We start from the raw sequence: 26,474 nt of genomic DNA, 5'->3' as shown, positions 1-26,474 counted from the left end.
CTGCAGCTTAATTTACCACAGAAACAAGTGGAGCTCCTTCACATAACGCACAACGGAGGGTTAAACTCTGCCCAAGATCCTAATCCTGCTTCTCCTGATCAACAAAACGTTAAGCAGAGAATAAAAATTTAGTGTGAAAAGATTCGGTTTCTCTCTCTCCTGGTTTGTTCAACAGTTTTTGATGTAAATGTCTGAGTGAAGCGACGTTCAACGTTCACTCTGACCTCTGAAGTCTGAGATGCCACTCAGATGACCACTGTGCAAGGAGAAAAAATAAAAAAATAAATATCCTGTTGAATCAGAAATGTATAATTAAACAGCTGAAAAGGTCAAAAGTAATGATCAAACAGTTCAGCTGTAACAGCTGCTGCACAGAAACCCTTAAAGCTGATGTGCAATTCATGCACAAAACATTATTAGTGAAATGTACAGGTGGTCCTGGCACAAATACAAACACAAGCAAACCAAACAACTGCCTCTTAAATTGTATTACAAATAAACACAGTTTGCAGAAGTCTACGAGGACAAAGCTTCTTTTCTAAACGTGGCAGTACAGGTCACATGACTTCTGGAACAATGTCCTTTGGAGGAAGTGCACCAGCAAATCTACATGTCTGAATCTCTGAAGGAGAAAAGAATCAAGATTTTGCAATGGGTCAGTCAAAGTCCAGACCATAACCCAACTGAAATGCTGTGGTGGAACTAAGAGAGAGCTTTGCATAAACAAATGTCCAAAAACCTCAATGAACTGAAGCAATGTTGTACAGCAGAGTGGGCCAACTGTTCTTTTTACAGGGATGATTAGAAATAACTATATCACAGGTGTTTGACAAAGTTTATATATACAGATCAGGCTGAATGAAACAGCTACCAACAAGAGTGTGCGAGAGTCCAAGTGCTGTGTATTCTGATCTGTGTGCTTTGACTGGAAAACCAGTTGTAACATGAGCTCATCTGAAAGGCACCAAGAAGAATCCAGAGATTTGAAAGTTGCTGCTTTGGATTGTTAGTTTGATCTGAATCAGAATCCAGTGTTTGATGGAAATCTCCTCCTGCTGCACTTCAACACATTAAAGAGAGAGAGATGAAAGAAAAGCTGATGATGAGAGCAGAGAGAGGAAGGTGTACTTACCGTGCAGGAGGATCACAAACACCACAAACATCTTCATGTTCCTGTCAAACTCAGAGACTCTTTAAAAGCCCTTCAGGACATCAGCTCACAGCAGCTTCACTTTCCTCTGCTGATCATCTACTGACACTCTCACACTGCTCACACTGACACTGTGAACCACACAAAGTTTCACACTTCAGTGAGGGAGGACGTCTGTTGCTCAGATCATTCCAACAGAAACTTTAACCTCGATCAGATCGGGGCAGACTGAGGAAAGTGAGGAAAAGCAGGAGAAACAAGCTCATTAAATAAGAGACATCAGACAAAGGTCATTTACACTGAAGTCAGATCCAACTTTATGAAGAAGCCAGCAATAAAATCTGAATCGTGTGGAGGAAAAATCTAATTTGAATGAATTTTGGTGTTTGAGCTAAAATATTTTCCCTTCACTGAGTTTACAGTTAGAGTCCATACAATAAATACTCATAATAATAATACTGTATATGAGTGTTTTACAGGACTAACACTGTGAGTTCAGCTGCTGCCACCAACTTTTATGACATGTCACATTCTCCTGTAAAACACACTCTTATCTCTTTATCAATAAAATGAACCGAACTTTGACCTTTAGGATGTTTATCCTTTGCACTACTAAACCTAAGGTCTGCAGCCAGACTGGATGAATAATAACAGAAGCAGAGGACGAGGATGAATACAGGACTTACCTCATTTGTGCATTTAACCTGAAACTTTGTGTCCACATTAGACACTGAGGGCGGCTCTGAGGCCCATTCATTAAGGATCCATCAATTTTCAACAAACTGAAAGTGGTTCAGACTACATCTGAAAAGAAGCCAGAAAGAATAAACACATCAGTAAACTTCAAATAAAGACATTAAAAAAGGAATGAAGGACTTGTGATGTTGCTGTTGGTCTCGCTAAATGGTCAAAATAATGAAGGCTGTTCTTTCTGAGCCCAGGACAAAGAATCCTAGAAAAACAGGAAGTGATGAGTTCTAAATGAAAGTCAAACAGTCTGAATGTGTGATGGCGATGTTGAGATTAGCTCTATTTAAAAAAACAAACTGTATCCGTAAAATGAGAGAAACTAAAAAAGACTGCACAGGTCTGCACTAGTGGAGAGGTTAAACTGCACACAGAAAGATGTTCACACGTCGCAACAGAAGCTGCATTTCCTCTTAATACGAGTGTTTAAAAAAGAAAACCACTCAATAAAAGGAAAGTCGCTCTGCGTTGTGGTTCTAATAGTTTTCTTCCCCCTAAAACTCTTTAACCTTGATGACATGTTGCATCTACTTTGAGGTTTAGAAACAAATCTTTGGTGCTCAGATAATCAGCTTTTAGCCTCAAATTAAGACAAAGCAAAAAGTTTTGTGTAGGACTTTAGCTCTGACCAGTAAGCTTGTACTTTAAAAAACAAACAAACTAGTCTTTTTTTTTTTAATTTGGCAGAGTTTAAAAGAGTAAATTTTGCTTGTCCCTCTACAAATCACTTTGTATATTTTGAAAGTACAGTGGTATTCATATCATATGCTATCTGCTTAGCAGGTTAATTAATTAAATTTACAGAAAAGGGGTTCTGTAAACTGTGCATATGCTACAAGCTGATTAGCTGACAAGTGGAACAGCTGTGTGTTTGTTTCAAGGTGACCAGCAGCTGACTCCACCCAAAGGAAGTGACCTCACACCTGTTTTATTCATTGAAACAGGATGATGAAAAGCTGTGAGCGAGCGTTTTGAGATGTAAACACTCACTCAAGAAGAAAAAAACTGGATCAGACTAAAAGTTAGCCAGTTGTTTTTATTTTCACTTATTTAACAGGATGGCTCATTTCAATAAAATCAATATGAAACAGTAGAAGATGGAAACCTGCCAGATTTGAGCTAAACTGCTCATTTCCATGTGTCGTCCATGGGCAGGTCACATGACTCTATCCAACATACAAAGACACACAAGAAAAGCCAGAGAAACAAAGACAAATCCAAACAATCCATCATACTGAGTCAAAGTGATCACAGGTCTGCTTGTTGGAAATTACATTAAACGTTACACAAAGAACATGAAAGAAGTAAACTTCATAAAAACTTCACAAATGATGCTTTAAATGAAAAATAAATCCCTGTAAATAATTCAACAGGTCACATGTTAGAACCACCTTAACTAAACTCTGTAGCCGCTCACTGTGGTTTGTCCCAGCAGCTCTTAGGAAACAAACTGCTAACTTCAGTGTCAGCACACACTGTTAGTAAACTATGCAACACTGAATTCAGGTTTCAGTTGTGTTAAGTTGTGAAGTTGTGATGAAAGTCTTCTTACTGACACAGGTAGGATGGTCAGGCGTCCTCTGTTCCTTCACCGTTCATGAACTGTCACTTATAAAATGCTGCCAAACATCAACTACACTCAATAACTAAACGTGTGCAGGTTAAAGTGATGGACCCCCAGATCTGCACTCCAAATACAAACAGACTAAAGGTGTTTCCTCCAGAAACAAAGACAATATTTACAAAGGTCTCACAGGTAAATTGTGAGCGATCACAGCAGCATCTCATCCTGACTAACAGCTTTTAGATGCAGGGAGAGCGTCGTGGTTCAGAGGTGGTTCAGCAGATGATGAAGGCCTTTCTGTTGCATTGTGTAGTGCTGTGGAGGCCATGATGGTCGACTGGGTCTGCTTCTACTGAACTCACAAACACTTCTGAGGTATTTACACCTGAAGCCTCATTGAATGTGAGTCAGAAACAAACGGCTCAGCTGTGATTAATGGATGTTTCCCTGCATTTCTATTTTCACACAGTTTATTTCTTACAGCAGGAAAACTGAACAGAATGTATGTAAGAGGTCAGAGTGAGGATGACGTCACTTAATACAGGAAATACATGTTTGTCTGTTTTGATGATGAAGGACTTCTTCAGCTCTGTAAACAGCTACACTTGAGAGGACAGAGGTGATTTCATGGATCAATAACAATGTGTTTATCAGCTTTCATCATCGCAGTGCAGACATGACGTCAGATCTATCAGAGTGAAGGCCGTCTCTCTGATGACGTCACAGAGCAGAGTCCTTCTGTCCAATAAAGGATCTCAGATCAGCTGCTGCCATCTTGTGGCCACAGTTGGTTACTGTCTCTGAAAGTTGTCTCATGTTTCCTGTTGTCCTGCTAACAAAGGCTGGAGCTCATCATGCTGAGAGGGCAGCAGCATTTTGTGGCTCTTCACACATGTTCATTATATTCTGATGATCCTGGATGGAGACAAACTACAGATAAGTGTGTTCAGCCCAACTAGTTTATCTCATTACAGCAGTTTGATGTTTCCCTTTGAATCCCCCTGAAGATCCTGACAGTGAAGCACGTACATAATACTCCAGCCTTTCAACTCTGAGCTTATTTAGTTCTATTAATACACTGAAATCTCATTTGTGTCATGAAGAAAGTCTTTAATCAAACAGAATTCAAAGATCAGAAACATTTCATATATGGAGTTAAACATGAATCATTGTTTCAACAACATATTTATTGTTGTCATAAACAGACAAGAAGACAACAACAAACTGCTCCTCCCATTCAACACATGTCAGTCCATATCCCAGCAAACTAAATCATCTCCATTTACACATCAAATAGAAACATGAATCACTTGTAATGATTAGAAACTTGATAGAATTTCAAATCTAGTTTGGGGAGTCATTCAGTGAGAAACAGTGAAATGATTTTCCATGTGAAAAGGTGAACAGCAGAAACAGAAAGAAAGAGTGAAACTAAAAGAGAAACAAAGAGCTTTGGAACAACGAGGCAGCAGGAGGACAGCTGCAGTTTAACAGCTTCAACTCACTGACAGGAAACAACATTAGAAACATCATCATCCTCAACTCATCTGCTGCACTGACACTGACACCTTCAACGGACACACCTTCACTTTACCATCAGTTTCAATGTATGGAAACATCCTGTGAGTGAAAGTGTGTGTGAAGGTGTGTATGTGTGTGTTAGTATCAGGATCAGAGAACGACAGCTTTCCTCTGTTCCAGTCCAGATTCACTCTGATCCTCTGGAGCTTCTTCTGTACTGAGAGAGCAGTGACAGGAGCTGATGGTGAGTGTGCTGAGTATTCACCTAAAAAGAACCATATTATCCATAATCCAGACTGTATGTATCCCTTCCTCTGCACAGACTCTGCTAACACACCCAGTCCCCACCCTGTACTGTCTCCAACATCGACATCCCAGCTGTGAGTCCCTGAGTTAAAGCCCTCAGAGCCCAGGACAGAGCCGTGAAAATCAAACCTCTCTGGATTATCAGGAAGCTGCTGCTTCTCTCCTCCTCTCACACTGGTCAGATCTTCAGACAGGATGAGTTTTGGATCAGCAGTGTTTGGGTCCAGAATGAGAGGAGTGTAGGAGACCATGTCCTTCATGTTGTTCCAGATGTTGAAGGTCAGGTTGCCCAGGTGTTTGGCCTGGTCTATCAGAGCTCCTGAGGGCAGCTGTGGATCATCCAGCAGGGGGCAGCGCTGGACTCTTTCCACTGCAGCCTTGTAGTTGTGCAGGAATGAGACGTCTTCAGCTCTCAGCTCCTCCTCTGTGGCTCTGACTGTGTCTGAAAGAGCTGCTATCTCTCTGCTCAGAGCCTCCATCTTCTCCTTCATCATCCCACTCTTCTGCTCCTCTTCCTCCCTCAGTGCAGCCAGCCTGGCCTCCTCTTCCTCTGCTAGAAACTGGTGAAGCTTCTTAAACTGCTCCTTAATCTGCCTCTCTGTGTGTCGGGCCTGGACCTTAATGTGTTCTGCTGTTTGATCAAACTTCACTTTAACTTCTTCACAAACCTTTAACTTCTTCTTTAAGGGCTCCAGAGTTTCCTGAAGTTCCTTCTTGTGTTGTTGTGCAGCTTCATCGATGGGTCTGAATCTGTGATTGGTGTGTTTTTCTGAGTCTCTGCAGATGTGACACACTGGCTGCTGATGGTCCAGACAGAAGAGTTTGAGTTTCTCAGAGTGCCGACTGCAGAGAGCCTCTGAAGCTCTCTCCTGTAAGAACGACTCACACAGGTTCTTTAATGCCAGATTTAAAGGTGGATTCTCCTTTGAAGATCTTCTCTTACAAACTGGACACTCGTGTGTTGGTCTCTCTCTCCACCATCTCTTCAGACAGTCTTTACAGAAGCTGTGGCTACATGACAGAATAACAGGATCTCTGAAGACCTCCTGACAGACCGGACAGCAGAGATCCTCCTCTGATCTGGAAGCCATTGAGTCTGTGAGTGAAGCTGAAAACAGCAGACAGGAAGTACAGTCAGTCCTGGCTCCCCTCCCTCCTCTACCACCTTCACTGTAACTTCCTTTGAGTCGTGTTTTTGCTCAAACTCACATTCAGTGTGTGGAGCGTCAGCAGCTTGAAGCAGCAGTGTTGGAGTTTTCCACTTTTCTCTCCTGTAGCTGGACTCACTCAGAGGAAGCTGCTAGTTTGGTCTGAGCTCAGTCTGATCGTCTGTGCGTCTCTCTTTACTGAGGACGAAGAACTTCCTGTTTCCTGGTTTGTCACATTTGAGTGACGTGAGGGGAGGAGAAAATGTTGCTGTTTGACTTTTAACTAAGGTGTGTTTCAATCCTGCCTGCAGCTCAAAAGCTGTAAAACAGGTTTTGTGTCTTTTCACCTCCACAGGTCACAACATGAAACCTGTTGTGAAGTTTATAAAATAAAGTGTCACTCGGTGGTGCAGCTGTTTGTCAGCTTCTATTTTAGACTTTGTTCTGGTTCTTGTTCAGGTTCCCAGCAGTGGGAGTGTAATGCAGTCACACACACACAGGTGGTGTTATTTCCTGTAACTAAGGGTGTGTTTCACTCCAAAGTTCAGACATTAACCTGCCAGAAGTTGTAAAAGTTACTGATAAAGAGCTTTTATCTCATTTCACTTGCAGGTCACAGCATGAAAGCTGTGATGCAGCAGTTTGAGGAAAATTTCTGCTGATATAAAATATTTTTTGTGGTTTTACAAAATATATTAAAGAGCAGAAAGAAAAGAAATAAGTGTAAAGAGTGCAGCAAAATGCATGTTTTAGTGTGAGTTGGTTCATCTGATCTGGTTGTGTAAAAGTCACTGCATGACACTGAGTGTTACTTTTGTGTTACTGACACTCATCTCTGACTCAGAGAAACGATTTCTCCCCTGTGATGTTCACACAGTGGTGAGTTACATGTGTGTGGAATTTTTCACGTTTTACAGAATAAATTTTCTCTTACTTTCTTTTTTCTGTTATTTACTAAAAAGAAATAATGAATTCTCCACACGTCTTTGAAGGTTGCATGCAAATATCATGTGATCTAAAAGTCAAATATCTGCTGATGAAAACAAGGCCAGATGTTGAGCAGCTGTATTGCTGCATGACATCAGCCCACAGCAGCAGAGACCGTGGAGCCAACATGTGAGAAACAAAGCAACAAGCTGAACATCTGAACCACAGCAGGAAGTGCGACTCTTTGTAGACCTGTGGACAGGAAACACACAGCAGGTCCTGATTAGTAACAGGGTCCAAATACAAACATTTGTTTATCAGCATCTGTATATATGAGCACACAGAGAGCTCAGCTGGACACACTTCAGTCCTCCATCAAACACAACACACCTACACACTGTTTCCACCAGCTGCAGCACAGTCCAGTCTTTACAGTCAGGGAGGGCTTTTAATTTGAAAGGCACCACACAGGAAGTTTCAGAGGAACAGAAGAAGAACCAAAGGATGGTCTGTGATGTTAAGGTTAGGGTGATCAGCATCAGCTGGAAACATGAAACATATCAAACATGTGAGGAAGAAGCAGCAGCTCACACGTTTACCACAACCACACACAGTCCTCTGAGAGCAGCGTGGCCTCCATCAACACACAAACTCAAACGCACAAACTCACTGATTAATTATTGATTGATTGATTTTCAGAGATAAGTAATTGAAGTTTATTTATTAAGCTCTTTTCACAGCGGTCACAAAGCGCTTCACACAAAAGGCTCAAATAAACATGAACATTAAGTGAAAATAAAGATTCAATAAGACAGTAAAATAAACAGGTAGTTTTAAAATAAATTAATAATAATTCAATAAAATGTTTGTCATTAGAAAGCCTGTAAAACAGAAACATTTGAACTGCTTTTTAAAGAATCCACAGAGTCGACTAAACGTAGTTGTGGAGGCAGACTGATCCACAGCCTTGGTGCCACAGACTGAAAGGCTCTGTCACACTTAGTCTTTAGTCGTGTACAGGGAACAACTGACACATCATGAGTCCGTGAACGGAGACAACGAGCAGCAGTTTACTTTGTAAGAAGCTGAGATAAATAATCTAGGACGTGATCATTTAGTGTTCTGTGTGTTAACACGCGAATTTTGAAACAAATCCTGAAATTTATTTGGTGCCAATATAAAGAAAATTAAATAGCAGTAATGTGAGCTTGCTTGGAGGTGAGAACGACGGGATTTGTCCAGGCTGGTAAACAGGACATTACAATAATCTAAACACGATGACACAAATGTTTTTTTGTGGATCGGATCAATCCATCCACAAAAACGGATCAATGGTTGTGCTGTTTTGTGCGCTTGGCCTTATCAGCACCTGTAAAGGGAGTTGTTTTCTCAAACTGCTGAAGTAAGTTCATCTAGTTTTCACTGAACAGTAACAGTGTCACAACTAAGCATATGCATAAGCACTTAAATACTTTAAATGAGAATAACAGAAAGTTTCTATTACAGAGGCTAGAGCCTGTCCCAGTAGTCATAGGTAGAGCACACCTGGACAGGTCACCAGTCTGTCAGAGGACTAACACAGAGACAGACATCAGAGTAACAAATCTATTTAAAATTAATGTAAGTTTGCTGCAGCTGTATGTATGAACATGTGTTTCTGTGCTCACAGTCAGGAAGCTGCAGTTCATCTTTAGTCTACTTTAAACAGACCTCACAAAAGGCTGATGTGGCTGGATCAGTAGTCTGATTTAAGTACGATACCTTTGGCCAGGGATTCATCTGCTGCATCGCTTCACTGCAGTCTTACGTGTTTTCCCCACAGTGGTAATAAGGGGGCATTAGTCCAAGTTGGCGGCCAACCAAAGCGGTTTGACCGGTTTCGTGCGTGTGCGCATGCGCGTTCAGGTGCGCTCGGGGGCATGCGAGTTCATGTGTGGAAACACACAGGGCGTCAGAGGGGTTGTATGAGTTTATGTGTTTTTAACTGGGTTTTAATTTAAACAAACCATAGGGTTTTTAATGAAACTATTTTCATCACTTTGGTGTATCTCAACATTCAGTTATACAGACGTGTGTGTTCTTAAAAGCAATTCTTTGTTTTGGAAGCCGTGTTGCTTCACAGTGCACCTTAACAAAGAGGGGATGCTTTTTATTTACATCTAGTCAAACGTGTTGGTAATAGTGTTTTAATCACACTAATTTTATAATCCTGACAATATCTCAGCTTGCAGCGATGCATGCATTTCATTTTAAAAACGGCACAAGTGGGAATTTCTTCTGAATGGGTAAAGTCAGCTTGTTCACAAGCGTTTCATAATCAAACCACTAGTTTTAATTTAACTAGTTTTTACGCATCTACTGGGGTTTCTTTCACGGGTTGATGAGATCATTTTATTTAAAAATCGGGATTTCGGGATGTTGAACTAAGAGTGAGACAGGGGTTACTAGTTTTAACACAACAGATGGTCACAAATAACATTCATAGAATAACATAGAAGAGCGCACTACATGGTTTAAGGACATGTTTTTATACAGTGGTGCGACTGGAGAGCTATGCTGCGTCTCTTTAGCCAGATTGACGACACCATCAAGAGGGATAGGCTCAACACTGCGTACGAGGATCTTAGAAAACGCCTTGTTTTTGATGATTTTGCGACTTGTCTGAAGACTGGCATGCATTCTACCCTGTGCAAACCTAAAATCATAAGGCGTCTGACAACTAAATAAACCAAATGGTAGGTTAAATGTGTGTGTGTGTGTGTGTGTGTGTGTGTGTGTGAGTATCTATGCAACAAAATATAACATCTTGTTATTGCTCTCATTTTTCAGAGGGAGACATACAAGCATGGGACCTCTCAGACTCGCCAGACTCCGAATTGCCCGAGTATTACTGTGACACCCACTATGATGATGTGATGCCGAGGCTCACGACATTCCGATTCATCCCCGCCATACGCTTGTTTGTACGCTCATACACAGTCGATGGGACTGGAACACAATTCAGCAGGATTGCAGAACACACCATGACTGAACTGAGATCATCACAACATATAGTGTGATGGAAATGCAGTTTCCAGTAGCACCGACAGAAGTGTCATGTTACAGATGCGCTAAGGGAAATGAGAGTAAGGATATAAGCACACAGCCCCACTCCACTGACGACCTGCTGTTGGCCAACACCCTCAACGACTTTTACTGCTGGTTTGATGAGACATCAAGCAGCCTCGACACCTCCACCTTCCCCAACAATAGAGACACTTTGGTCCATCATCCCCCCACCTCCCCACTCCCACCAGCACAGAGCCATCACCACCATCAAAGACTTCACCCACAGGAGCCCCCTCCTCACTCCACAGCTATGAGGATTTCACACCACCTTCTCCCACTACAACCCTTCATATTCATGAAGCAGATGTGAGGACGCAGTTTGACCCTTTAGACCTACTAAAGAACCCAGTCCGCCTGAGCTTATCTTTATATTTTTACATGTTGCAGTGCCATTTCTGGGAGTATTTGAAGTTGCTATACATCAATACAACCATTATATCCCAAATTTTAATCATATGTATGCATTAAGTCATCAGTAACTACATAAATTGCAATAGTGGTATTTTTACACGCATTTCTAGTTAAAGTAATTTCAGAGGTTCATCCCTGAAAATTGTAAATGTAAAAAAGTTGCATAAAACAGTTTCCAAATTAATTTTGAGTGTCTTCATAATTTTATTTTTGAGATACACCAATTTGTATATACTGCAGCCACCAACTTTGACATTCTCATTTACATGACTTATTTAAACATTCTCCTCTTGAATGCAAAATTCTTAAAAACATCTTTTATCCTTTCAAGAGTAAATAAATCTGAAAGCTGTTCCATCCTAAAAGAGTACAACAATGTGTAGTTTATGATGTTCTAAAGGTTTCAGCATCTTTTTGAATTTGTCACATGTGTGGAAAGGTATGAGTGAGCCTTTGTATCATACTGTGAGAGATGCTCGTCAGCACACAAACCCAGAGTTTCTCTACAGGAACACACAGAGTTATTCCCTGTACTGTAAGGACACGTTCAGCATTGTGCAGTAAATCCAGATCATCCCAGTTAAATGCTTACATGGATGTGAGTGTGGTCGTCAGAGCAGCGCTGATCAGTGTCAGGTTATAATGACCAAGGTGTACACAAACACTAAGTTTGAGTGTGTGCAGTGAGACTTCAGTCACAGCGTTTAACTGAGGTGTGAAAAAATAAGCTGAACTCTGCAGCTTGTTGTGGTCCCCTGTGGCTTGACACGCCTTCCAGCTGTTCTCCAGCATTTTCATTTACAGTCAGAAAATATCTCCACATGTTGCTCCTCTTTCTCTCTCTCTGCAGTCCAAATGCGTCTCTGAGCGCATCTGAGTCACGTGACGGCACAGTAACAAATCCCAGCAGGGCAGGAAGAAGGGGGCGGAGCAAAGTGCGTCTGCCGCATAAGAAGAGGTGTTCACACAGACAGAGCTGCTTTTTCATCCAGAGCGAGTAAATAGTGAGCCTCCAGGAGAGAAACAAACTAAAGTATCGATCATATACCACTACCAACGTTTGGATCGATATCTGCATCGATCTGCCCACCCTTGTCTCCTGGATCGTAGCTGCGATCAGCGTGAACCACGTGGGTCTCTGCTCCCTGACCTGTTTCCTGTGTTTGGAAAGAGTTCCAGCTTCATCTCCCGGTTTGTGGGCTCATCTAAAGGTAAGCACCGAGCTAACTTCAACACTACATTTACTAACCCTGCGCAAATTTGCAGAAATCCCTTGAAACCAACACCTACTAGAATCACTGACTTTTTTATTTTCTGGTGCGTTAATCACCCCTGCTGAGATTTGTACGGGTCATATGCTCGATTCACATCCTGCTTTTGTTGTGCAAACCACCCATTGTCTTTGAGGCCTGGCACATTTGCTTTTGCACACACATACAAACAGTGGCGGTCCTAGCCAGTTTGGTGCCCTGGGCGAAAACTCCCTCTGGCGCCCCCCCCCCCCCCCCCCCCCCCCCCCCACACACACACACACACACACACAGACAAAACATATTAAGGATTGTACATTAACATAAAGCTGTTGTACGTACACACACACACACACACATGAAGAGAGAGTATGCAAACAGCCATCATAATTTATCATACAATGAGAACAGGACAAATCAACAACTGACAATGACTAATTAATATTAAAATCTGTAACATAATGTATTGTCTGGAGTTTGGTCTGTTACTGTTGCTATTTTTACCATCTCTTTTTGGAGCAACTGTAACCCACATAATTTCCTTAGAGATTAATAAAGTATTCTGACTCTGATTGGTTCAGGATGACCTGCCATTATCCAATCACACATCTGCTTACCTGCATCTTTTGCTCGTTTCTCCTCTTCTTTTCTCCTTTTTCTGAACTGAAGACATGATGGCTTTGAACTTTTCTTGTCCATCTTCCATTGGTTCTAATTTTGCACTCCAGTATGAACACAAATCTCCAACATATATATGTGGAGTTGGGGGATATATATATATATATATATATATATATATATATATATATATATATATATATATATATATATATATATATATATATATATATATATATATATATATATATATTAGGGGTGCAACGATATTCGTATCGATATTGAACCGTTCGATACAGTGCTTTCGGTTCGGTACGCATATGTATCGAACAATACAAAATTTGTAATTTATTTTATCAACTTTCCTTCTGACGTTGCTGTCTGTGTTGAGCGCTCAGTGAATCTGCGTTCGACTACTCCGCCTAGGCTGCACTGTCCAGCGCAGATCCACTGAGCGCTCAACACAGACATCATAGTCAGAAGGAAGAGCGCAGGGCAAGCTAGCGAGACAGAAGTTAAGCTCTCCTTGCAACATGGACCCCCCCCCCCCCCCCCCCCCCCATTCAGATCTGGCGTTTGGAATTATTTTGGTTTTCATGTGACGTATGACCCTGAAGGTAAGCGAGTCATGGACTAAAGTAAAACAGTATGTTGGATGTGCCATGCAATGCTCAATTACATGGGTGGGAACTAGTGTGTTAGCGCAGTTAGCTCGTTAACGTGTTGGCCGTCTAGCCCCATGCACGGGGCGATCGGCGGTAGCTCGTTAACGGAGATTTGCCGTGTTGTGGCGTTAAGGTCATTTCAACGAGATTAACCTGAAAGCACTAGTGGGAACACAACGAATATGACTGCACATTTACATCATCCTAGTGCAAAGACAAAAACAACAAGCATGCTACTAACTTTAGCCGAGTCATTTAGACAGCTGTTAGCACATGATTCTCCTTATGCTGCTGCGAATATAGCCCAGAAGAAGCGGATAGTATAGCTTTTATTTTGGAAAGAGGCATTTCTCTGTAATAAACTCTCTTTTCCAAAGATGAGTGATTCCTCAATCAGATACAGGGCTCGCAAAATCGCTAGCCCGACGTCCCGGGGCTAGAGATTTTTTTCAGATGGGCTACCCTGCCCGTCGGGCTATTGTAGGAAGGAAAAATATATGTCAATGCTTTTGCATTCTTTCGGAAATGTAGCTGGGTAATTATGTCATTGGCATCGGTGAGCCACTGCCAATATGTGACATATTGAAATCGCGTTTGAATTTGCGCTTGTTTTTTTGCTTTCACTTTGCAATCGTGCGAACTGTGTATAGAGAGCGACAGCACTGATCTGTGAGTGATGATAATTTGTGCACCAATTCCTCTGACATCGTCTTATTAATCGTTAGCTTACTATGCAAACATGACAAGTGAAATCTCCCGCAGCAAGCTTAAACATGTGAGAGGTTGATCGTGCAGAGAATCGCTGAGCATTATGTGAGTGCGTGTGTAAAAGCAGCAGGATATATATTGTAGCGGATCAGGGCTGTTCGGGGTTCTGTTTGTACAGTTATGTTTTGTTTATGTTGCCATAGTGACGGGTGACGCCCTCTCGCTGCGGCGGTGTGTCCTTCCGGGGTCAGAGGGCGCCCTGTGTGGTGTTGTTGTTGTTGCTGTGCTGTTGCCGTGCTGAGCAGTTAGCTAGCGGCAGTGTTCTTCTGCAGATGTCAATAAACGGCTGTGCTCCCTGGCTAGCTCACGGGAAGCAAGACCAAACGATACCTCCGTCTCCTCCTTGTCTGAGCTCGCCACAATATTTTAGTTCTGCTGAGCCAAATAAGACAGGTCAGGGTGAAGAAGTGACAGCCAAAGAAAAACTTACCACAAAACGGAGAAGTTATGACAAATCAGACTATAAGGCAAAAAGAAAGTGCAGCTTTATGGTTTCATGGACAAAAGAATTTCTGTGGCTGCAATATGACAAGCGAAATAACCAGGGCTGCACATAAGTGGTCCGCAGGTGCGCATTCGCTGTCAAAATAAAAAACGGGCACAAGATAAGAAGTTGCAACGCGTGTTTGCATACATAAGATTTTCAGGAGGAGGACAGACATTTGTTTAGAACTCTTAAAGATGTCGAAGAAGCTCCTATAAGCAATTACTGTGATGTTCCTCCACCTCCAAAGAAATGTCAGAAGGAGTCCGAACCACAAAAGAAGCACGTATTCTCGGAAAAGTAGTTGCAGGAGGTGAGCTGGCTTCAAACAAATGATGAACGCACAGAGATGTGGTGCGGAATGTGCCGTGAAAATTTAATAAATGACAAATTAAAAAGGCATGAACATTTTTTTTGTATCGAAAAAATATCGAACCGTGACACCAAAGTATCGAACCGAACCGAACCGTGAATTTTAATTTATATATATATATATATATATATATATATATATATATATATATATATATATATATATATATATATATATATATATATATATATATATATATATATATAAAAGCTCACAAAATACCACTACTAAAAAGCCGGTTAGAATAATGCATTTCCCACAAATCACTGCCTCTGTTTGTATCTCTGTCACTGCAGGACCAACGTGGATCGAGAAGTCAACGCTCTCAGGAGGCCGACAATTTCGTTGAAGAAAGAAGCGGAAGAAAAAAATACAACCGTGACGAGTTTGGGAAAGATTTTACTGTGAAAGCTTCCCTAAAAATGCATCAGGTCATGCACACCAGAGAGAGACCATTCAGCTGTGGAGACTGTGGAGAGTCTTTTACCAATTCTGGAAACTTAAAAAGACACAAACTCATCCACACTGGAGAGAGACCGTTCAGCTGTAACGAGTGTGGAAAATCTTATACGCAGTCTGGACACTTAAAAACACACAAACTCATCCACAGTGGAGAGAGACCATTCAGCTGTGGAGACTGTGGAAAGTCTTTTACCAAGTCTGGAAGCTTAGAAACACACCAATTCATCCACACTGGAGAGAGACCGTTCAGCTGTGGAGACTGTGGAAAGTCTTTTACCCAGTCTCAAACATTAAAAACACACCAACTGATCCACACTGGAGAGAGACCATTCAGCTGTAACGAGTGTGGAAAATCTTATACGCAGTCTGGATACTTAAAAACACACAAACTCATCCACAGTGGAGAGAGACCGTTCAGCTGTGGAGACTGTGGAAAGTCTTTTACCCAGTCTCAAACATTAAAAACACACCAACTGATCCACACTGGAGAGAGACCATTCAGCTGTGACGAGTGTGGAAAGTCTTTTACGCACATTTCAAACTTAAAATCACATCAACTCATCCACAATGGAGTTAAACCGTACACCTGTGATCAGTGTGGCAGAGCTTTTACTCACAGTAGCAACTTACAGAGTCATCTAGTTACCCACTCTGAAATTAAGGCGTACAGCTGTGACATTTGTGGAAAAACTTTCAGCCGGATAGGGAGCCGAAATACACACCTACGCATTCACACCAGACATGACGTGTACAGCTGTGATCAGTGTGGTAAACCGTTTACAACAAACGCAGAGTTACGACGTCACATGTTTACCCACACCGAGGAGAGACCTTATAAATGTGACCTGTGTGAGAAAACTTTTAAATCTCCACATTACCTGAAAGCACACCAACAGATCCACACCAGAAAGACTCTACAAGTGCGGTTACTGTGAGGTATGTATTTATATTTTTATCTTGTCAGCCCGACTGTTTGAAACAACTCTGCTCATCAAATTGTGTTAGCATGTTAGCAATTCTACTGCATGGAAAGGCAGCTCTGAATGATTATTCAGACTCTAATCACAGGTTTTTAGGGATAGTGTTTGAGAATCGTTATTGTTATTGTAGCATTAAACTAGTTTTAATTTAATGTTTTTACTCTTATCATTTTTATAGCACATTAAATTGATCTGAGTGTGATAATGTAAACAGTAAAATGTAATTGGACTTTGGCAGAGATGCTCTTTATTTCAGGTGACGTTCAGGAGAAAAATGTTGAAGGACTGACTTACTGTCTTTGTGTTTTTGTTTAGAAGCAGAGCGACACAAATAGATCAATTTCTCAACCCTGTAATCGCTGTGGGAAAGACTTTTGTTGTGACCTTTGTGGAAAAACTTTAAGTCATTGAAGGACTCTGAAAATACATCAACGTAGACACACTGGAGACAAAATGAACTACCGTATTTTCACGACCATAAGACGCACCATACTAAAAGGCGCAGTCTCAGTTGTGTGTGCCATTACTGTATTTAACACACACATAAGGCGCACCAGGTTATAGGGCGCATACAAGTATGCGTATTTAACAATTAAGCGGAAGCAAAACTGAGTTTAGTACTCACATTTTTAATACCGGTAATTGTCATCAATCAAACCCATCGAAGTCCTCATCCTCTGTGTCTGAATTGAACAGCTGCGCTAAATCTCCATCAAACATGCCAGGTTCACTGTCTTCACCGTCAAAGTCACTTTCAGTGCCGTGCGGCTCCTCGGAAATGATGCCGGCTTTTGCGAAAGCTCGAACAACAGTGCCAGCAGACATGTTAGTCCAAGCATCTACAATCCATTCGCAAATTGTGGCGTAACTCGCCCGGCGCTGCCTTCCACTCTTAGTGAAACTGTGGTCTCCATCGGTCATCCATCGCTCCCACGCCGCTCGCAGCCTTACTTTGAACGGCCGGTTCACACCGATGCCCAGCGGTTGGAGTTCCTTTGTCAGGCCTCCCGGAATGACAGCAAGCTCACAGTTCATTTGTTTCACTAGTTTTTTCACATCGGCTGTGAGATGGGCACGCATAGAGTCACAGATTAAGAGCGATGGTGATGCGTGGAAAAAACCACCTGGTCTCCTTACATACACCTCCCTCAGCCACTCTTTCATCATTTCCTCATCCATCCAGCCCTTTTCATTTGCCTTAATGATGATTCCTGCTGGAAACTTCTCTTTAGGCAAAGTCTTTCTCTTAAAAATCACCATAGGCGGCAGTTTCTGTCCATTAGCATGGCAGCCAAGCACAACAGTGAAAGAAGACTTTTCGTGCCCCGTTGTGCGTATCGCTACCGTGCTGGTCCCCTTCTTCTCCACAGTGTGACTCACCGGGATGTCGAAAGTGAGCGGCACCTCGTCCATGTTAGTGATGTGGCTGGGCTGGATGTTTTTGTCGCCGATGTGTTTGCTGCAGTAGGAGCGGAAGATGGCCAGCTTTTCATTATAATCCGCTGGAAGTTGCTGCGCTACCGTAGTCCTGGTCCGGATGGAAAAATGGCACCGTTTCATGAAACGAAAGCACCAAGACGGACCTCATTGGAAATGTTCAATTTTCATTTCTTCTGCTAGCGAAACTGCTTTTAGTCGAATGGTGACCGTCGAAACGCTTCTCCCACTTGTTCTTTGCTCGATGATCCACTGCTCGAGTCTTTCCTCCAACTCGGGCCACCTCGCCTTATGTCCGTGGAAACTCAGCTGTGTTTTCTTGACCTTTCAGAGCTTGTTTTCCAGCTTCCTCCACTTGCGAACCATCGATTCATTAATCTTAAATTCTCTCCCGGCTGCTCGATTTCCATGTTCCTCCGCGTAGCTGATGGCCTTCAGTTTAAACTGCGCTTCATAAGCGTGTCTCTTTGCCGTTTTCAGGGTTGTTAAAACAATGATGTTCTGCATAACGCACATACCTGACCTTTTATACAGGTATGTGCGATTGTCCCGGTATATACAATCAACGCCCACACTTCACCCTTTAGTGTTCTCATGGTGTTCTCTACTACGTCCTCCTTACAACACACACAGGGCGCACTGCACTATAGGGCGCGCCGCACTTTTTAAAGAAAATTTAAGGCTTTTATGTGCGCCTTATAGTTGCGAAAATACGGTACTGTAAAGAATGCGGGAGAGGCTTCACCACTTCAAAGGACTTCAAACAATATGAACTCCTTCACAGTGGCGTTAAAAAGCATGTCTGCGATCAGTGTGGGTCATCTTTCATCCGTGCACGTCAGCTTGAAAAGCATAAACGAGTCCACACATGAGAGAAACCATACAAGTGCAGACACTGTGACAAAACCTTTTCACAATCATGTGATCATACTAAGCATGAGCGCAGACCCATTAAAGAGAACTTCATCTGTGAAAGAGTTTGAGTAATCTCAGTTCATACTCCACTCACAAACGATTCCATGTTACAAATAAACTGTTACGTCTTGATTCCCGCTTTTACGTTAATCTTGTAAACAGTACATTTGCATAACGACTGAAATCGGCCCAATGAATGAACAATGGGCTGTGAGGTCAATTTCTTCATCATTAATATGCAAATTCTTATGAGCATTGATCAACAACCACTGGTCAATGGCCACGAGTACATTCACAGAGTAAAAATTTGCATAATGATTATGAAGTTTACTGTTACCAATGTTCAAAAACATTTACTAAATTATCTTCTCTGTGCAAACATCAGCGTGATGCAGGACTGAAATCATTGCCATCTCTGGATCGCAGTGAATCTGCAGAGACAGAAAGATCCTCTTCTGGTTTCAGGGTCAGACTTAAACCCTTGAGATCAAGCTCCACAGACTTCAGGTGGAGTCTTCTGTAAAGATCTGATTAGGCCCCTATGAATGAAAATGTGCCTCTTGTTACATTTTAAGCTTTCTAAACTGTTCCACTGTAGTGTTTGTGTTGAGTGGTTCGCTTTGTTCCAGCAGTTTGATTAAGAAATCTGTTTCCTGTTATATTTTTAAAGAATGCATTGATCCATGTGTTCTGCAGTTTTTTTTCAGCTTGTTTGTGTAATGAAATCCTGCAACAATTAAACCAAAATTTTATATGTTAAATAAAGAAATGGTTTACTGACAAAGAGTTTGAGCCGTGATGTCATTTTCTGTATATCAGAGCAACACCTGAAGTGACCAGTGTTTAAAGTCAGAGTCAAATTTTGTGTCAGCATGACCTTGTAAAAACTTCTTGGCGATGCTTCACTATGTTATCTGCTAACTGTTCGGGTGTAGAAGGACGAAACTCCCAGGGTGACCAGTGGCAGGAGCTTCCTGATGCAGAGAGTTGAGTGTGGGGGATATAAAAGAGAAGCTGAGGCATCCCAAGGTTAAAGCTGGCATAACTGAACTTTAATGTTTGATGTGTTTTGGCTCTCCTGCGTGCAGTAATTAATAGCTTGAACAGAGCAGAGCTTGATATAAAAGCCTGGGTGACAACTAACTTTATGCTGGTGATTATACTTGGCCCTAAAATACCTAGAAATATGGTATCCAACCAGATACTTGCTCTGGATGGCATTACCTTGGCCTCCAGTAACACCTTGGAGTAATATTTGACCAGGACATTAAACAAATATTTAGGGCTGTGTGATGAACCAAGTTGAAAAAGCAGAAGGAGTCACAAGAATTATTAGAAAAACAGTTTTCATTCATTTAACCCAAATATTACATTTACAAAAGTAATTAATGTTAAGCTCAAAAAAATGTCAAAGAAACAAAACTGAACTCAGGCAAAGAACTGCAAACTTAACAAACCAAATGACTGCACAAAGAAATATAACTGACCTAAACAAACATTTTCTCTGTATCTACTACAATATAAAGCGCCTTGAGGCTACTTTTCTTGTGATTTGGCGCTATATAGATACAATTGAATTGAATTGGTTCTTTAGTATTTCTAAAGGGTTAAACTGCTTCCTCACATCTGCTTCATGAATATGAAGGGTTGTAGTGGGAGAAGGTGGTGTGAAACCCTCATAGGTGTGAAGTGAGGAGGGGGCTCCTGTGGGTGAAGTCTTTCATAGCATTAATTGCTTTGTTGTGGCGGGAGTGGGGAATGTGCAAGGATGGGGTGGCTGTAGCTCAGGAGGTAGAGCAGGTCACCTATTGATTGAAAGGTTGGAGGTTCGATCCCAGGCTCCTCCAGTCTGCCAAGCATCCTTGGGCAAGATACTAACGCCAAGTTGCTCTCCGATGCATCCATCGGAGTATGAATGTGTGTGAGTGTAGTTAGAAAGCCCTCAGTATAGAGGTATTGCTTGTGAGAATGGGTGTGACTGGGTGAATGTGTTGTATAGAGCACTTACAACTCTGGGGGAGTATAAAAGAGCTATATAAGAATCAGTCCATTTTACCAAGTGAAAATCTGGCATTTAAAGATGAATGGAAAAGACTCGCTCACAGCTGACTAATGAACATTTGCATGCATGCTTAAGAACTGCATTGACCCCATTTCACACAAGCTTTAAAATTCTGCCTGCACATATCAGACGTGTAGTCATCTGTGTCCATATTTTCTCCAGCATACGGGGGATTCCTATCATAATAAATCTTTTGGTAAGAGGTGATAAAGAACCTAATCAAAACTTTCCATCCAAATTCCCTCCATCTTTGTGAGGTAGTGCATTTCCATTGTGCTTTCCACATTTGAGTCCATTCATCCTGTGTTGTGCACACTCCTCCCTCCTTCTCCCATAATGTCTTATTTGTAAAAAATGTATACAAACAGGAAATGTGTTTTTTATTGCCGTCACCACTAGGGATGCACCGATACTGATACCGGTATCAGGTATCGGCCTCGATACCACATTTTCTAAAGTACTCGTACTCGTTAAAAGTCCCCCGATACCGGGGATCGATACCACGGTCTGAGACCTGTCTATGTTTGAGCGGCATGTAAGGGGTTAATCACAGGCGCCGAGTGCCCGCCCCCAGGCCCCGGCTGCAGCTCAGAGCTGGGAGAAGGAGAAACAAGCGAGCCGTGTGGAACTAATTCAAAGTGAATGAAGACGCGGAAACAAAGGCGGACTGCATATAGTGCTCAGCTCAGCAAACAGTTATCCTTTGTCCTCCCTGGTGAACATGATGTCAGGAATCTGACTTTAAGGACACCTGCAAACCCATTAATCTGACTTTGTACTTATACCATTCTGGTCATGTGATCATGTGGTTGTAGGACGCTCCTCTTCCTCAGAGGATCCACCTGTGCTTCCTCTCCTCTCTCCTCCACCTGTTACAGTGAGGGAACGTCCTCCATGATGGAGGAGCTGCTGGAAAGTGCTGAGAGTTTCCTCCAGAGTGAGACCTCTGTCACAGTTCAGAGGATCTACGGCAGCAGAGACCTTCATGGACACTAAAAGTCTCAAACACACAACAACAACATCACACTGACTCCACTCTGACATCACTGATCAATAATCAAAGAACACACAGATCAAACTAATTGATCAGCCATCAGAGGAGTCGGATCAATGGAGCTGCTTCTGTTCCTGATGTCCCCTGTTTGATCCTGGACCTGAACTCTCCCTGCAGAGGAGACACAAGACAGTCAGACACACAAGCACAAATATAATCTTTGACAACTGAGGAAGTTTGGGGTCTCTCCAGTGATCCTCGGGCCTTTCTATATAGTAGGGCTGGGTATCGTCACTGATTTCTAGAATCGATTCAATTCCGATTCACAAGGTCCCGAATCTGCTTTAGAATCAGCACATAAAGGGCGTGAACACAAAGCGCGGACCCGCCGACAGATCAGAATCAGCGAGCTGTCGGCTTTCAGCCCCGACCGTGAGAAAGGCGACATCTAACTGATTCTGATCCGCGGGTCGCGCTGTGTGTTTACGTCTTTGTGCAGAGTCCATGTTCCTGCTCTCATTTACTGTCTTAGCTGTTTGGTGGTTGTTGAAATTTTGTGAGATTTCACCTGAGATTCTGGCATTTCGGGCAAAATAAATTTATATTAAAAAATTGATTCAGGATTTTAATGAATCGATTTTACGTTATCCAAGCCAGAAACGATATTAATCGAGAAATCGATTATAAAAACCCAGCCCTGTATACAAATAACAGCTTCAGCTGACGCAGCCTGACTCAATCCTAGATGTTCAGCACACAGAGACACAGTTTATTTATTTATTTTATTTATTTTTTTATTTTTTTCGCCTGTCCCATTTGGTTCTTTAGCCATCAGAATTGTTGTCTGAAGACCAACAAGGATACCCAATGGATTTACTTTGCCAAATGGATCATCGTGGCATTGCCGTATTGGTCCATTTGGTCGATCTTTGTTTTTATTATTTATTATATTTTATTTTCAGATGTTACAGACGGGACAGACATGAGTGAGAGATAGGAAAGGGAGAAAGAAAGAGGAAGGAAGGGAAAAACAGAAGGGGAGAGGGACAGTGAGAAAGGGGGGGAGAAAAAAAATCTCCTGGATCACCTGTTGAGAGAGGAATAGAAAACAAGCAAAAAAAGACAAAAAAACCAAAAAACAAAGCAACATACTAAACACAACACCATCGCATTAATCTAGCTAAGTGTAAACAGCAGTAAATACTAAATATTCAATGTTGTTGTGCAGTACGCAGGACAGATGTGCTTCAAAGTAGCAGCCAAGAAAGGTGTAATTTGGGTCTACGAGCAGTGAACACCCGTGTGCATACCTGTGTGGATCAGCGCGCTTTGTGGCTGCCGTCAGCAGCAGTTATGCAATTTGAGACAATTTTATGGTTCAAGTTACAATGAATAAGTGAAATACCTTATTGTTAATATATGTGCGATGTAATGTATGTTGTTGGTGTAAATACATTTACAAGGGTTTACAGAATGTTTCCGGGGTGGAACCAATGTTTAGTCTGTTGTTTGAGGTCGACGGTATATTCTGGTACACGCTACACTCGGTAGAGCGCAGCATGCTTTCGTCTCTCCCTGGTGGTGGTAGAGATATGTAGACGCATGCAACGGAGTGTTCGACCATGGGAAAGAGTGACACTACAAGAAGCATTTCATTTAACCCCTGCAAGTTAATGCGGCCAATGAGGTATGCAATTTGTATATGTTGTGATAGAAAATCAGATGTTTGTTTGTGATAGAGCGAGCGAGTTATGGTAACCACGTGTATATGTTAGCATTTTGTGAAGGTGAAATTGTAAGCATTTGTGTTGTTTAATAATGTACTTTATTGTTTATTCTCTATGAGAACAATGTACGGTGGAAATTGATTATTTTATGTTGTTGTACAGTTCTCACGGCATCGTTACGGCATCTCTGGTGGCATCGTTGGTGGCGCCCGTGTGCAATAAATGCCAGTAAATCAAGAACGCCTTGTGTTCGTTTTTCAACTTGGAGGGAGTTACACGCTTGCATTCCAAAGGTTTCTCCATGTAACGATCTGCTAGGGAGTGTGGGGGGGCCACAGCCCTGTCCTCCAGGGTGTGAAGCAGGTATGGAGGAGATCAAAACTCCAGACATCCAGAGGCCCCCAGAACACAAGAAACCATATAAATATATATAAAAACCCACCCCTGTATACAAATAACAGCTTCAGCTGACGCAGCCTGACTCAATCCTAGATGTTCAGCACACAGAGACACAGAGGTACCATTTAAAGTTTAGTGTTAACCTGAGTCACTGATCATTTGCAGTATTACAGAGTCTGGCAGTCTTTGCATGATGTCCACGTCACTGTAAGTTTCTAGCTGACTCTCAGGTGTGACAGGTGTGCCAGCAGGAAAGAGTAATAATAACCTGCATCCTGAGGTTTGTCATGCAGGATTAAAGGAGCCAGGCTTTGTTCACACTGTGATTAATCACTTTACTGGAAACTTTATTAACCAGTAACTTCATCAGTCATGACAGAAGCTAATATTTCTGTGCTAACATCGTTTAAACCAGTGGTTCCCAAACTTTTTTTTTTTTGCTGGGCCCCCCTTTGTTTTACAAGAAAAATTTGCCCGCCCCCCTCGTGCGCACGAACACATCCTCCAACCACACACACCCATATTTTGCTCCATTGCGGTTTATTTCACACCTCAAACATTTAGTAAACAATTAAGCAAATACAAGTAATCTGCAATAAATTACAGGTAGTAATAAAATAAACTACTAACTCTTTTACGCTGCGTCCGCACCTACACGGGTATATTTGAAAACGCAGCTGTTTCGTCCACGTAAACGGCGTTTCGAATCACCGAAAACTGAGATTTTTAAAAGTATTTTTTTGCGTTTACGTGTGGACGAGGAATACAGAGTTCGTCACGCAACGTCAAAGGTATGTGGCTATTTTCACGTCACGCTGTGCGCCACGTTATTGTTTACATGAGATGAATTGCAGAATGATAGATAGAGACAAAATACTGTTAATCTGACTGTCTGCAGGTTTTACAGGCAGTTACTGTCCCTCCATTTACAAAGGCAGAGGCGTCATGATGTGATTATTTTACTGTAGTTGTTTTTTTTCCTGTGTAATAATATTCAACATTGCTATCAATACATTTTTCAACAAATGTCTCTGTGCAAAATGGGTTTAAAAACATAAACAGCTGTGGGATCCTGTTTGTCCGTGATTTAAACAGCCCAGCGCGCTCTGATGAAGGGAAAACCAACCCTGCAGGGAGACCTACCTCGGCACTTGTGCAGGTGAAGCCAAAGGGAAGATTTGCTTCACCATATTTTCTAGTCTTTGGCTTAGAATGAAGTTGGTTTGGAAACATATTCAGTGATGCTTCATCTCCTGCTTTGCACAAAACAAAAAACAAAGAAAGAAACAAAAAAAAAGCAACATTTTGCAACTTCAACCTAAAGCGCTCCATCTATGCAAGATAGCATGGGTGCTGTGGTGCTAGCAGTGTCCAACTAACAGAAACTAACAGAAACAGTTGCCTCTGCCATGTTTTCCTGTTTCTTCTTTCCTTGTAGCCGCTAGATCAGAAGTTTATTTCCTCTCAGGTTTGTTACTTTCAGTAAAGTTTCACTGTTAGAGCCCTGACCAGCATCCTGCAGCATCTGGAGCAGCTGTGTGGTGCTGTGATGGCAATAAGGATCCAAATCTGTGGGATGTTTCCAGCAGGGGTTATAACCTGCAGTCAGCAAGGTGTGCCTAATAAAGTGGCAGTGTTTATGTCCCAGTGCAGCAGCATCAGAAAACGGTGGTTTAAATCTCTGTTACAGGAAACCTGAAGAGTTAAAACACCAGAGAAGAAAATCTAAACGTTACACAAAGAACAAAAAAGAACTAAACTTCATAAAAACTTCACAAATGATGCTTTAAATGAAAAATAAATCCCTGTAAATAATTCAACAGGTCACATGTTAGAACCACCTTAACTAAACTCTGTAGCCGCTCACTGTGGTTTGTCCCAGCAGCTCTTAGGAAACAAACTGCTAACTTCAGTGTCAGCACACACTGTTAGTAAACTATGCAACACTGAATTCAGGTTTCAGTTGTGTTAAGTTGTGAAGTTGTGATGAAAGTCTTCTTACTGACACAGGTAGGATGGTCAGGCGTCCTCTGTTCCTTCACCGTTCATGAACTGTCACTTATAAAATGCTGCCAAACATCAACTACACTCAATAACTAAACGTGTGCAGGTTAAAGTGATGGACGCCCAGATCTGCACTCCAAATACAAACAGACTAAAGGTGTTTCCTCCAGAAACAAAGACAATATTTACAAAGGTCTCACAGGTAAATTGTGAGCGATCACAGCAGCATCTCATCCTGACTAACAGCTTTTAGATGCAGGGAGAGCGTCGTGGTTCAGAGGTGGTTCAGCAGATGATGAAGGCCTTTCTGTTGCATGTGTAGTGCTGTGGAGGCCATGATGGTCGACTGGGTCTGCTTCTACTGAACTCACAAACACTTCTGAGGTATTTACACCTGAAGCCTCATTGAATGTGAGTCAGAAACAAACGGCTCAGCTGTGATTAATGGATGTTT

The 26,474-nt window shown here is 42.0% G+C and overlaps 3 protein-coding genes across 3 annotated transcripts in view; 1 reads left to right on the top strand and 2 right to left on the bottom strand.

The window, feature by feature from the left end:
• The window catches only part of LOC146712785 (uncharacterized), a 30,310-nt gene extending 28,925 nt beyond the window's left edge, over positions 1-1,385 (bottom strand). The window contains exon 1 of the mRNA XM_085444429.1: positions 1,133-1,385. Within this exon, the coding sequence (XP_085300555.1) occupies positions 1,133-1,169 (37 nt within the window). The 5' untranslated portion in view covers positions 1,170-1,385. The remainder of the gene's footprint in view (positions 1-1,132) is intronic.
• A 3,234-nt stretch (positions 1,386-4,619) lies between these two features.
• Positions 4,620-6,382, bottom strand: LOC146712784 (nuclear factor 7, ovary-like). The gene has a single exon (XM_085444312.1). It carries the CDS (start codon positions 6,377-6,379, stop codon positions 5,000-5,002), a length of 1,380 nt encoding a protein of 459 aa, XP_085300438.1. The 5' UTR covers positions 6,380-6,382; the 3' UTR covers positions 4,620-4,999.
• Positions 6,383-11,954: 5,572 nt separating this feature from the next.
• On the top strand, positions 11,955-17,221 carry LOC146712783 (uncharacterized). Its single transcript, XM_085444324.1, has 3 exons — positions 11,955-12,093; positions 15,337-16,438; positions 16,798-17,221. The coding sequence occupies exon 2, from the start codon at positions 15,463-15,465 to the stop codon at positions 16,435-16,437; it is 975 nt and encodes a 324-aa protein (XP_085300450.1). The 5' UTR covers positions 11,955-12,093; positions 15,337-15,462; the 3' UTR covers position 16,438; positions 16,798-17,221.
• The last annotated feature ends 9,253 nt before the right edge of the window (positions 17,222-26,474 follow it).

Source organism: Copadichromis virginalis, linkage group LG3 (genome assembly GCF_057382275.1).
Source record: "Copadichromis virginalis isolate Kocher_CV1m ecotype Utaka linkage group LG3, C_Virginalis_male_GT1.1, whole genome shotgun sequence".
Lineage (NCBI taxonomy): Eukaryota > Metazoa > Chordata > Actinopteri > Cichliformes > Cichlidae > Copadichromis > Copadichromis virginalis.
Note: the sequence above shows the minus strand (reverse complement) of the source record. Positions and strands in the feature narration are given on the sequence as shown.